The 13550-nt window shown below is 33.6% G+C and overlaps 1 protein-coding gene across 4 annotated transcripts in view; it reads right to left on the bottom strand.

Moving 5' to 3' along the window:
- The window catches only part of GABRA2 (gamma-aminobutyric acid type A receptor subunit alpha2), a 115156-nt gene that overhangs the window by 36740 nt on the left and 64866 nt on the right, over window positions 1–13550 (bottom strand). For all 4 annotated transcript variants that reach the window (XM_082464286.1, XM_082464288.1, XM_082464285.1 and 1 more), the window contains 3 exons: window positions 11974–12056; window positions 7324–7467; window positions 6134–6286 (listed from right to left, as the gene is read on the bottom strand). In XM_082464286.1, the coding sequence (XP_082320412.1) occupies window positions 6134–6286; window positions 7324–7467; window positions 11974–12056 (380 nt within the window). The remainder of the gene's footprint in view (window positions 1–6133; window positions 6287–7323; window positions 7468–11973; window positions 12057–13550) is intronic.

Raw genomic sequence — 13550 nt, 5'->3', positions numbered from 1 at the left:
TTAAAAAATGCTAAGCATCATCTGAGCCCTCAGTAAATTGTAATCTTTTTACAATAGTAACATCAAAGGTCACTAGTCACAGATCACCAAAACAAATATAATAATAATAAAGAGTTTGAAATATGGTGAGAATTACCAAAATGTGACACAGAGACATGAAGTGAGCAAATGCTGTTGGAAAAATGTCACCAATAGACTTGCTTGATGCAAGGTTGCCACAAACCTTCAATTTGTAAAAAATGCAACATCTGTAAAGTGCAATAAAGTACAGTAAAACAAGGTATGCCTGTGCTCTGATTCCAGAATATGTGCTCCTAATCATTTCATGACCTTCATAGTAAACTATTTTTTCTTTTTTTTCTTATTGTAGTAGAAACCACTAGCTGCCAATCCAATATTTAGTCAATCATAATATTGGAACACTGAACTTATTCAGGGTGGCAATTTCTCAGACTCTCCGGTTATGAGACCAAGTTAGGCTAATAATATATAAATAGAGATTGCTTGAAGGGACTTCTGGGAAAGCTCATTAATGGCAAACACAGAGCTGGAAGAGGTCTTTTGCCCTTTTTGCTTACTCCTTCCTGTTCCTGGATATGAATGTGATGCCTGGAGCACCAACAGCCTTTTTGGACAATGAAGCAAAAAAACTCCATGCTAGGGATATAAAAGAAGAAAGATGAAAGGAGACAGACTGCCTAATGCCCATGATATTATCATATTAGTCTTGGAGGATCTACTTGAGGATTTTTTTCACATGAAAAAAAAGAAACACCTCATATAATCAAGCCACTATCTTTTGTATTCCCTAACATAAGCAGTCAAACTGAATCATGGAAATCTGTGATCTAAGTAGAAAAATGAGCAATCCAAACATATCCCTTCTGGAGTTTTAATTACTCCAAAAATATAAGACAAGCAGGTAAGTCACTTGCAAATGCAATGAACTTTGTATGTACAAACTTTGCAGTATAAGGCATCTGAACTCCCTGTACTCTTTTACCAGACAAACATACACCCTAACAGATGTTTGTTATTTGGTTTTAGTTCTTAATAGAAAAAACTTTCTATTCCATACTGAATATAATATTAAGACAGAAATACCAGTACATATTTCTTATATATAAACTTATTCATATACTCATATGTCCATATATTAATGTGTAGTAATATATTCATAGATAAACTTACTCATCAATTTGAAAAATGATTTGGCTTCAAATATACATACAATAATTGGCAAACTCGTTATCATTATTCTTATTTATAGGAAGTTCTGAAGGATGTTAAGCAACTAAAAAAACCATAAGCCACAATTTCACAAAATAAGCTATATGTTTATACAAACACAAAATGAGGTTTGTACATTGCAAATACATTGTTTAGTCACAGGAGCCTTGAAAGCACAAAACCTGAGGTTTAAGGTTAGAAGTTTCCCAAGTGCTTTCTTGTACCGTTGGCAACAGAGAACAGCTACCTCATCATAAGGGTGTTTGGTTTTGTTCAAGGACATACCCCAAGCATCTAGAACCATGTGATAAGTAGGTGCTCAGTAAGTATTCGTTGGTGTTGAATGAACTGGACGTAAGCACTCAGAGAAAGTCAAAGGAGGTTTTCCTCATCTATCATTGCAAGATATGTACGCAGCCCCTTTGAAGAAATATCTTTGAAAAATATCAAGCTGCCCCTACAACCACAAAATAAATGCAATATAAAAAAAAAACTGAATAGATAAAACCCAATACAATGGAACAAAGTTTCTAATATCAAAGGAGTGCACATTCTAATTTCAACTCCTCTGCCTGCTGTCTTATTTGCTCTGTTTTCTTATTCTATTGACAGCATGAAGTCAGACCTCAAAAGCTGAGAAATTTGGCATCTGTGTCCCAGGGCATATTAATTTCTTAACTGTAATAGTTGTTGTTGTTGTTGTTGTTTTAACTTGGGGGGTTACCCACCACAGAAAGCCTCTGAGGCAGGAGGAGTGCAGATGATTTAATGATACCTTGTAGACCTGATTTAATGGTAATCAGCTTGTAGACCTGACCGTGGATTCAGGGAGAGAAGTTTGGAGAGGGTAGACACTTTGCTTAGGTAACTGCTGTGCATCGGTCAGAGAATGATGTTAAGGAGGCAGAAAACAGTGAAAGATAGAATGGGGGTGGAGAATAAAGAGGCTGGGCACGTTTCAAATCTCATTCCACACGGGATGTAGGATTTTTAGCTTTTACTTTCACACACATATACACATACACTCACATGGAATTATATTTATTACAAACTTTACACAGAATAACTTGTAGAGATAATACTAAGAATGCCTTTACCACCTAACAGTTTATATTTACATGACAATATGACTTTTGGGTCCTTAAACCTGTATTGTAAATCATTCATACACAAATGAATTTACACATTCAAGTATAGCCTGGATTTTTAACTTTGTATGTGTTATTTTTATAATCAGTCTTTAGAAACTTTTGTACATTTGTTATAGTTGAACCTAGCAGCCTAGATACTAACACATTCTGTTGATTCACTGTTAAATATTTATCCATCTATTTATCTCTCCTTATACTTAGGTAGTCTTCTATTGGTTTCTTTTTTAAACATATGCCTCTATATGATTTATGCTATAAAATCTCTGTCTTTTTTTACCTCAATGCAATATTTTGCTTTCCTTACAACTTTTATTAAGCAAATACTTCATCATTTAATTTTATCTGATATGCTGTATATTTATATATAAATTTATATCTTTCTGGAATATCAACTCTGTCCTAATCATTTCCTTTCTGTTATTAATTATTATGTAATTTTCCCTAAAACTTTATTTTCTGTATTATTTGTGCTCTGAAAATCATGTAACCTTATTTTTCAAGTCATTTGAATGGAAGTTTTCTCATATTTTTAGCCATATCAGTTTTTTTTGTCTTTGATTCAATAATTTGCAAATTTTGAAATAGATATCTAAGAAGATTCCTAAATCCTGGGAAATCCTTGGTGTGCTCATCAATTTTTTTTTTTTAACTCGTGACTTAGAAATTATTTTATGGAGATGAAATTCACATAATATGCAATGAATTATTTTAAAGTGTAAAATTCAGTGGCATTTATGCATTCACAGTGTTCTGCAACCATCATCTCTCTCTAGTTTCAAAACTTTTTTATCACCCTAAAACACCCTGTTCTTACTACAAAATCACTTCCCATTTTCCCCTGCATCCAGCCACTGGCAACCACTAAACTGCTGCCTGTCTCTATGGATTTGCCTATTCTGGATAATTCATATGAAAGGAATCATACAATATGTGACCCTTTTCATCTGCCTTCTTTTACTTAGAATGACATTTTCGAGATTCATACATGTTGTAGCATGTTATCAGTATTTAATCCCTTTCTATAGATGAATAATATTCTACTGTAAGTATATACTACATTTTGGTTATCCATTCATCCACAGAAGGATATTTGGGTTGTTTCCATCTTTTGACTATTAGACATGATGCTGCCATAAATACCTGTGTACAAGTTTCCATGTAAACATATGTTTTCATTAATCTTAGGTAATACCTAGAGGTGGAATTGTTGGATGATATGGTAATTCTATGTTTAATCTTTTGAGGAACTGCTGAACTGTTGTCCACAGGAGCTGTACCATTTTATATTCCCCCAGCAATATGAATGTTTCTGTTTCTCTGCATTCTCTCCAATATTTATGTCCTTTTGTTTTGTTAATTATTATGGCCATCCTAGTATGCATAAAATGTACTTTATTGTGGTTTTGATTTGTGTTGCCTTAATGTATAATGATATACATCATTTCTTGTGCTTGTTTGCTATTTGTATATTTTCTTTAGAAAAAAGTCCGTTCAAGTTCTTTGCCCATTTTTTAAAATCAGGTTTTTGGTCTTTTTGTCTTTGAGTTGTAAGAGTTCTTTATTTATTCAGGATATTAAACCCTTATCAGGTATATAATTTGCAAATATATTCTCCCATACATAAGTTGTCTTTTGACATTATTGATAATGTTATTTGAGATACAAAAGTTTTCAATTTTAGTGAAATCCAATTTATCTATTTTTTCTTTGTTACTCATGCTTTTGATGTCAAACCTAAGAATCCATGGCTAGATCCAAAGTCATAAAGATTTATCCTATATTTTCTTCTAATAGTTTTATACTTCTAGATTTTACATTAATGCTTTGTATCCATTTGAGTTAATTGTTGTATCTGGAGTGAGGTAGGGGTCCAGCTTCATTCCTTTGCACATGGTGGTCATCCAGCTGTCCCAGCACCATTTGGTGAAGAGACTACTATTTCCCCACAGAATGGTCTTGGCACCCTTGTTGAAAATCCATTGGCCATAGTTGTTTGTTTGTTTGTGGACTCTCAATTTTATTCCATTGGTCTATATGTCCATTCTTATGCCACTACCACACTGTTTTGAATAATGTAGCTTTGTACTAGGTTTTGAAGCTGGGAAGTATGAGTCCAGCAAATTTTTTTTTTCTTTTTCAGTATTGTTTTGGCTGTTTGGAGCCCCTTGCAATTTCATATGAATTTGAGGATTGGAATTTCTGCAAAAAAAAAAAAAAAGCCACTGGATTTTTTACAGGTATTGAATTCAATCTATAGATTGCTTTGGGGATAATTCCTATCTTAACAGTATTGTCTTCCTCTCAAAAAACATGAGATGTCTTTCCATTTAATTAGGTCTTCTTTAATTTCTTTCAACAAAGTTTTATAGATTTTAGTGGACAAGTCTTTTACCTATGGGGTCAAATTTGTTTCTAGGCATTTTATTATCTTGGATACCATTATAAATGAAATAATTTTTAAAATTTCCTTTTGAATTATTCTTTGCTAGTATTGAGAATAAAATTGATTTTTCTCCATTGATAATAAGAATAGCCAACAGTTATATAGCACATATTAAATGCCAGGCATTGTTCTAAGAGCTTACACATGTCTATAGTCTCAAAACACTATAGTCTATAAGATAAAGGTACACTATCTTAGCATGGCCTACAAGGACTTCCCATTAGGCCTCAAGCTATACTTGTATCTGTATGTATATCAACTGACACTGAAACAGCTAACTATCACTGAATACACTATGTTCTTTCATTCTTCAATGTCACTGCACACTTTATCCTTTTTTGGCTAAGATTCTTGTCCCATATCATCTGTCTGGGAAACTCCTACTTATCCTTCAAGAATTAGCTCGAATGTTGACTCAGCTACTTAATCAGTCCTTTTAGGGAGGATCCATGCTGCTGTCTTTTTTAATGGCTTGTATGTGCCTCTTTTATAGTGATTTCATCTTGTGTTGCCATTATCTTTCCTGCTTATTCTGGTGCCCTCCACTGTACAGAGATAGTTGAATGCAGTGCCCTCCACTGTACAGAGATAGTTGAATTTTATATGTTTTTGAACCTTTAGGGCCTGATGCCATATCCAACGTAGCAGATTCTCAATAAAGCTTTCCTAGATGAATGAGCAGACCAAATACACAAAGGTGATCTACTTTGTCACAAAATGTACTCATCCTAGTTCATATATCCAAAAAGCAGTAACCAAATTCCCCTGCATGGTTTAAATCAAGAAAATTAACTTTGTTATTAAACACACTACTGGTAGAGAATGAGGGAGTCTTTTTCTCCCTCTCTTTCCCTTCCTCCCTTATTCTCTCTCACTTAAAGTACTAAGGTCATTTTTGTTCATCTAAAAACCAAACAAAAAAAAATGAAATGAAATAAAATAAAATAAAATAAAATAAAATAAACATAGCTTAGAAATATGGTACTGTTATACTTTACATTAAAACCTCTAAGAATATTTTCCTTATACTAACATGGAAAGAAACATTGATAAGCAAAATGATTTAACAGAAAGAAGACAATGTAATTCAGAAGATTTGAGAACTTCTTATATTCCTTTTTAAGAGTGTGACACTGACTCTGTATTGTACCTCTCTGAGCCTCAGTTTCCTTATCTATAAGGCAAAATGAATACTCCCTGCTCTGCACACCACAGACTACCGGGGTGAAGATCAAGAGAGATAATGCTTTTGAAAGAAAGCCATGAAACAAAATGTGCTGTACAGCAAAGTATGTAGTTATTCACTCACCAAACACAGTTCTTGCCGGCACAGATTCTCTGTTAAGCCAGAATGACACTTGGGAGAGAATAACAGTCATGATGCAAGGCAGATATGTCTGAATCACAAAATACCCAATTTTTCTTTTCAAGTGGAAATGAGCTGTCATTACGGTATATTCACCTAGAAGAAAAATGTAAGAAGCTTAAGAAACTGTAATAGTCAATAGTTTGAACATTTTGGAAATGGAAGGGATTAGGCAAAGAACAGTCCCTGATTTAAAAAAGGAAAGAATTTGCCCCATATATGACATGGAAAGTATATAACATTAAAATGCCCATTTAGCATAGCAAGAGTATTTAAAAGAAAATTTTCATATGACCAAAAAATTTGAATGGCATGTGTATCGTGTGGAATTTGTTTTTCTCTCTAGGTCATGCTTACTGACCAAGGGATAGAGGATTCATAAATGCTCTCTGACCATGGATTATCTTACTTGCTCAGGTTCTCATCCCCTTTGGTCCCAACCTCAAGCCTCTGTTTTGACTGTTTCCAGTCCAGTCCTCTCCGGCTCTTTAAAGTATTGATCTCTGACCACATCTCCAAGACTGATCTCCTGGCCCAGATTTTCTACTTTTAATCTTGTCACCAATTCTGAATTTATGTGTTAATGCCTGCTCTAATATAGTGGGGTCAGTTCTATCTGATACTCATAGCTACCTTCCTTTCTGCTCTCTGGGTTTACATCTGCCAGATGTGAGATCATTCGTTCATACAGCTGCTTTTTCTTAGAAAGGGCTTTAGCTTTCCCACACAGACCAATAGTAATTATCCATAATCAAGAGTTGAATAGTCATAGCTTATCCAGAATAGGGGGAAAAGAATTAGAAAGTGAGGGAAATTGTAACACTGTGTGAAGGTAAAATTGGCTTGTCTCAAAAGACACACATGTTTTGAATTGGGAGCATAAGTTAGACTAGTGTTTTTTAAACTTTAATGCACATCTTGGTATCTCCTTGAAATCTTGTTAAAGTGCAGATTCTGACTTAGTAAGGAGTCAGGCCTGAGATTCTGAATTTCTAAAAAGCTCCCAAGCACAGTCTGCTGCCTCTTCTTAGACCTCAGGCGCAAAAGGTTTTAAGCAAACTGACACATTTCCAAGGAAGTTAACCCATTAATCTTCTTAGGAACTAGCTTTTCTTTAGACTCATTTTACTAACCTGTACTGGATTTAATTGTCTCCTTCCCAATTGATTGGCCCAGCAGATCATACTGATTTAACCTAGAGCCATCAGGAGCAACTTGTACAGAATCAGATGCATTGTATGTCCAAATGTAAGTGACCTCCGAGGTTGTATACGCATCTGTAGGAAATCAGGAAAAAAATCTTTTTAAGCATTTTAGTAAGAACTATCAATAACGTCCAGCATCAAAGGTTGCATATTTCATAGAATTATTGTTTACTATAAAAATTGATATTTTTTAGGGCAAAAAAGTGTCTTTGAAATTTACAACTTCAATATGAAGGGTGTGAAGCAGACCAAGAGAGACAACCATGACCACAGGAGTATTTTCACTGTAACCACTTTGAGAGATGAAGAGCAAATTTCTCTTTAGATCCTGCAAAAATCACTGGGCCCTGAGATGGTTAACACATCCTCCATATTCCCAAGGTAGTAGATGACGGCATTGCAGTAAACAGGTTATGAATGCCCAAGGCCCATTTAACCAGTTTATTTAGAAATAATAATCACTCATGAAAAACTTATGTCCATGTGAGAATAATGATGGCAAGTATTGTGTTTATTTTAGGTATTATTTTTGTAGTTAGTTTTGTAGGTTTTTCTTCAAAATGTTCACCTAGTTAAGAATTAAATGACTTAACTATCATAATACAATGCATTTCATTAGAAGGATGAGAATTTTGCAGAATATGCAAAATAATTCAGAATGCTATAGTTTCGTAAGTTGAAAACACTTTTTTAAACCTGCTCATTTTAAAATTAATTAATGCACACAGATCTCACTGAACTATACTTGCATAGCATCCTAATTAAGCTATGGATTGGCAGGAGGAGACAAATCACATACAGACCCAAGTATAATTTTCTGATTTATTTGGCCAAGGATACAGAACTAAGCAGAAGTGAGATGACTCTAACGCTGGAGGGCAGGCAGCCTATCTTGTCTCAGTACTTCTCTGGCCCTGGCATTTCCCTTGCGCCTGTAGGGGGAACAGCTGACCTCTCCATGCGGGCAGAGTCTCTCCACAGTTGAATAACCAGACAATTCCAGCTGTACTACTGACCTTTCAAAGAACTTCTATGCACTTTTGCTCAAGGGAATGTTTAGAAATATTAGTTACTCCTGGTCCTTGAGCAAAACTCAGCATCACAGTCACATTTTCAACTGAGGGAGAGAAAGAACCAGCCGTCTCCAGCAATATCTCTGCCTCTAGCTCTCCAGGACACTGGAAAAGCTCATTTACCTGCCATCTAATAGGTTTTCTAGGTTAATACCATTGTTCTGGGGTGGTTCTGGTACTTACCTTGATCTAAAGTCTGTGATCACAAATCCATTCCCACTTAAGCATTAGTTACAATAAAGTGAATGTTGTGTCTTATTCACTGTGTGGTCTTTTAATGACATACCACAGTGTTGTCTGGTTTTCAGAATGTTACCAGTAAATGTTAATATCAGTGAAATACATGTATACACCTACATCCACAAATAATTATATTATGTGAAACAATTTTTGAAACAGCATTCTGAAAAAGTATGTGTGTATGTATATAATTATACATACTTCATATCATTATATGTATATATATGTACTTGTTTTAATAGCAGATCTATTCCTACAGCTTGCATATGAATGAATTCAGTTACCCTAAGGTCTAAATTTTTATTAATTAATTTCAATTAGTTGATCATTGATGATTCTACTGTTATGTATAAATAAGTAACATTAGTAATGTGTATAACTAGCAATGCATTTGCAGATCATCAAGTGGCCTTCTCTTCAATAAAATTTCAAATGACACAGAATTTAATAAACCAAAAAGACATCACATGCTCCAGTTCATATCAGAAGGCCTCAGAGTACTCAGTAGTTGTGGATCTTAATAAATTATGAGGTTTTATTTTAAGCAATTATAATAATTCCACTTTTGAATTTTGACGTTTACCTTTAAACATAAATAAAAGAAGATGAAACTCTACAAACATAGGTGACATTTTAAAGAAACTAGTAAGAGACTAATGGGAGGGACTCTATCTTACTCATATCTATACTTCTTGCACCTGGCACAATGCCTGTCACGAGGAAAATGTTCTCACTTCATTCTTGCTAGATTAATCAATAAACTCATAGTATTTTAATTCTGTTATTTACTGTTATGAAAGATGGAAATCTGTATAGAAGCCTAAGAATATGTTAAAGAAAATGACTGATCCTGCCCATGTCTTTTATAAAAAAGCAATTATTTAATTTCATTTTTTAGGCAGGAATGTTTTTTAGATTGGGGATCTGGTGAGAGAAGAGAGAGCAGAAAGTTATGCAATGCAGATTAGAGGCATTTCCTGGCCTACCAACACACATATAAACTTGGAGACCATTGTGATTTTTCAGTGAAGTATAAAAGGAGAGAAAGACAAATTTCTTTATAAATTCCATATCTAGATTAGGTTTCCATTAAATAATTTTATTTAATTTTATGCAATAATCCATTTTGTCCTAATCTGCATTAAACATCAAATGCATACTGACCGATTCTTAATATTTGATAACCAAAACAATCCCCAAATCATTTTCATCCAAAAAGAAAATTTATAATTTCTTTTGGGATAATGCCCAGAATACTCTTAGATTTCCATTCAGGAAGTTTTAAATCAAATTAAACAGCAAGGAATTATATAAAGATGTGAGGCAACGGGAATAACGCAAAACGAAAATGAATTCAAAATTTTAAATTAGTAGAAAAGATGCTTCTTTTATTTGAGAACAATGATAAAAAGTTCCAGAAATTCTATCATTTGTGGGGACATAAGGGAGTTTTTTAAATAAGTGAGGAGTAAATGACTAGAAGAAAAAGTCATGGCTGCTTCTGCTAAAATTTGTTATGCCAGCATTTTAAGTTTTGGGTTGGCTTGTTAGTCTATACACCATGCTCGTGTCCATACTGTTAACACTATGTCTCAAGTACCTACTATTGGCAAGGATAAATAAAAGAATATACAACTTTTTTACTCAATGTGTCAGAAAATAAATATAGAGAAAACTAAACAAAAACAATTGCTTCAATAAAAAATGCCTAACAGTAAGCTCTGTGTGTTACCTGCATCACTTCTAGAATTAGAAAACCATATTCTCAAATGTACAATATTACACTACTCTGAAGATGCACTCTAAGGGATTTTAAAATTTCATTTAAAATATTTTCAGGTGTATTTATTTCAAATTCAGAATTGAGACATCATACGTCATTTATATTTGGTGTCTTAATGGCACTAACTTGTCCACTGAAAAATGCCTTTCCTTCTTAGACCATTACTGCATCTTGAATAAATCCTTTCTTTGGTATGAAGGCTTTTCAGTTTTCTATTTAATGCCATTTATGCAATGCAAATGAGTTTTCCTCTGCTGCATCTGCTGTAGTTTTTCCAGTATCGTGTTTACTTTTATAACATGATTGACTATCTTAAATAATCTTCGAAGAAGTGCCAGTACTGAAGTGATAGTTTCCGTGGAAAGAAAAAAGGCTTTATAGCTAAACAAAGAGGAGATTCTCAAAGAAAATAGAGAGCTGACACCTTTCGTAAGATTGAACAGAACAAACAAGATTGAACTTCTCATTCCACAAAACTATGGCCATCAATAAAATTAGAGGGTTTTGCATTCATATTAGCCACCATTCTTCTCTTTTCTTTCACTTGATACAGTCTGTGGGGAGAAGGCACATTATTCAGTCATACATATTTGTATCAGGTGAGAGTACTGCATTTCTATGAAAGAGAATGAAAAGTCAAAACTGCCCAGAATGGACAAAGATGGAGGTGCCAGCAAGAGCAAAGGTTTCTGAAAAGGTCAGGCTATGGAACACACAAAAGAGAGAAGCTGCTTAGCTGTGTCCATGAATTTATCCTGAAGCTGCCCTGAATGCCCTGTGGGCCTAGGGAGATGATTTGACCTTCCCTCTTTTCAATTATTCTGGGAGAGCTAATGCTTCTGCTTGACATATAAGATACAACCTCAGTGACCTAAAGAACAGCCAAACGCACAGAGCCATTTCTGAAATATTTTATGAACACAGAAAGCGCCCACATGTAGCAATCGACTTACATCATCTCCTTCAAATTTATTTTAGAAAGAAACTTTCCTTCCATTATTAGAAAGTAGAAAGGTAATTAGAGATCCAGCTTTTTTTTCCCACCTATTCTCTGTTGCCATTTGCAACAGGCTGATCACTACTTTAACAAACAATTGAATCTAACCTTAACATTTCATTCTTAGTTGAAAAAAAGCCATTTATTTTGCATTTTTAATGGGTTAGCACTTGAAAAAGAAGGTAAATGACATATTCCTGACCTTCAAGGAGCTCCCAGTCTACTTTTTCACGTTGATAAAAACACAGGGTGTTCTTTATTAGCAGTAAAGCAAATGACAAACACAATGATTAAGATATGATATTTGAGAGTACAATAGGGCTAGCCAATTGAATACTTGGAAATCAGTATTTTTTTATTTCTGCATCTTATTGGGCAAGTACTAAGCATCCCATCATATGAGAAGAAAGTATACAATTAAGTTGTGCTGCTGACTATCCCTGATTTTATTGACCCAAACCGTGTACCTTCGTCCCCATACTTACAGCTGCCAAATTTCAGAGGACATGAGTGGGCATCCATTGGGAAATCCTCCAAGTGCATTGGACATTCAGCTTGAACTGTAAGCCTAAAAGTCAAAATTCCACTCTTTGTTTACATAAATTGGCAAGTCAAGATAAATCACTACTTATTGTGGTCAACAGAATTAATGATGAGGTAGGACCCTCATTAGGGCATCTGATGAGGCTAATTCACATTTAAATACGCTTTTGTTCTTTCACATTTAGGCGATCCTTCAGAAGACATTTGCACCTACAAAATCTGAGCTCAAGTAACAATATTTATTTAAAAATATACTTTAAGCATTTTGTACTATATGGTTAGTTAAGAAGTTATGTACACATTTTTGAAAGTTATTTTCCCATTAACTTCAGTATTAACATTTGAAATCTTAAAGAAAAAAAAGAAAAAAAACCTCTGTCATAAAAAGAATGCTATTTTCTCCCAACATTCCATCAATAACCATATAGCAAAATTGATATAGGAATTCAATATTGCCTCAGAGAAGCACCCTTCAAAATTATGTAAGTTGTAAATGAATATCATATACTGTATATAGATACATATATAGAAATATAAATATAGACATAGTTACATATATAGATATATCTCCTAGAAATATCTTGTTGAGACTAGACTATTCAAATTATGGGCACAGGTTATGAATGTTAAAGAAATATTTTTTTTGTATATACGTGATCATATTAAAGAGTAATCATAGCAAATTTGTTTTAAAGAAAATTATCAACTACTCCATTTCAGACAAAGGTAAATTAGATAAAATAGGGACTAAACTGAACTTATGGAAGAATCTCTGACAATGAGTAAAACAAATGTAACCAACAATTTAATTATAGCTTATATACTTCCAAGAGAGTATTTAAGTAGAACCCTACACAATATTTTTCCAAACCCCAAATTTCCAATCATTGTCTTAATTCACAGGACTAATTAACGTGTAAAATCAAGGGGGATATGGCATCTATATTGCAAGATTCAGAGAGAGAAGCAGAAAGAATAGCTAACTTGCATTTTAGGCAATGGTCATTTAGCAATGAGAACTTAAGAGTTTTTCTCTTTAAAGATCAGGACTGTATTATTGCCCCTTCTTAAATAACTTTCACAATTGAAATCCAACACTTAACATTTCATATGAAATAATACATCAAATGCTTGGAATACACATCTGTCTATATACGATGCTGATGAAAGTTATCTATGTTTTAAAGTCTTTATCAAACATTTACCTTTTAGATTATACACCATTTTATTAGATTTGTGATTGCTTTCTTTGTTACGTAATATAAGTAACTTATTTTAAAAAGATTAATTCATGAGAGGAGTTCAAATGGAACAGTGATTAGAGTCAACAACTGTATATCTCTTTCGATAATTTTTTAAGATTGAATCATCTGAACTTGATGTCACATGACATCTCTGAGGTTATAAAAGTATTTTTCTCCCTTCATAAGAAGGATTAAAATATTAAATTAAGTGAAACTTGCTTAAAAATCACTTAAAAATTTGATGGGATATTTCATGAGATATTAAAAATAAAATT

The sequence above is a fragment of the Balaenoptera physalus genome (assembly GCF_965194825.1).
Source record: "Balaenoptera physalus genome assembly, chromosome: 5".
NCBI lineage: Eukaryota > Metazoa > Chordata > Mammalia > Artiodactyla > Balaenopteridae > Balaenoptera > Balaenoptera physalus.
Note: the sequence above shows the minus strand (reverse complement) of the source record. Positions and strands in the feature narration are given on the sequence as shown.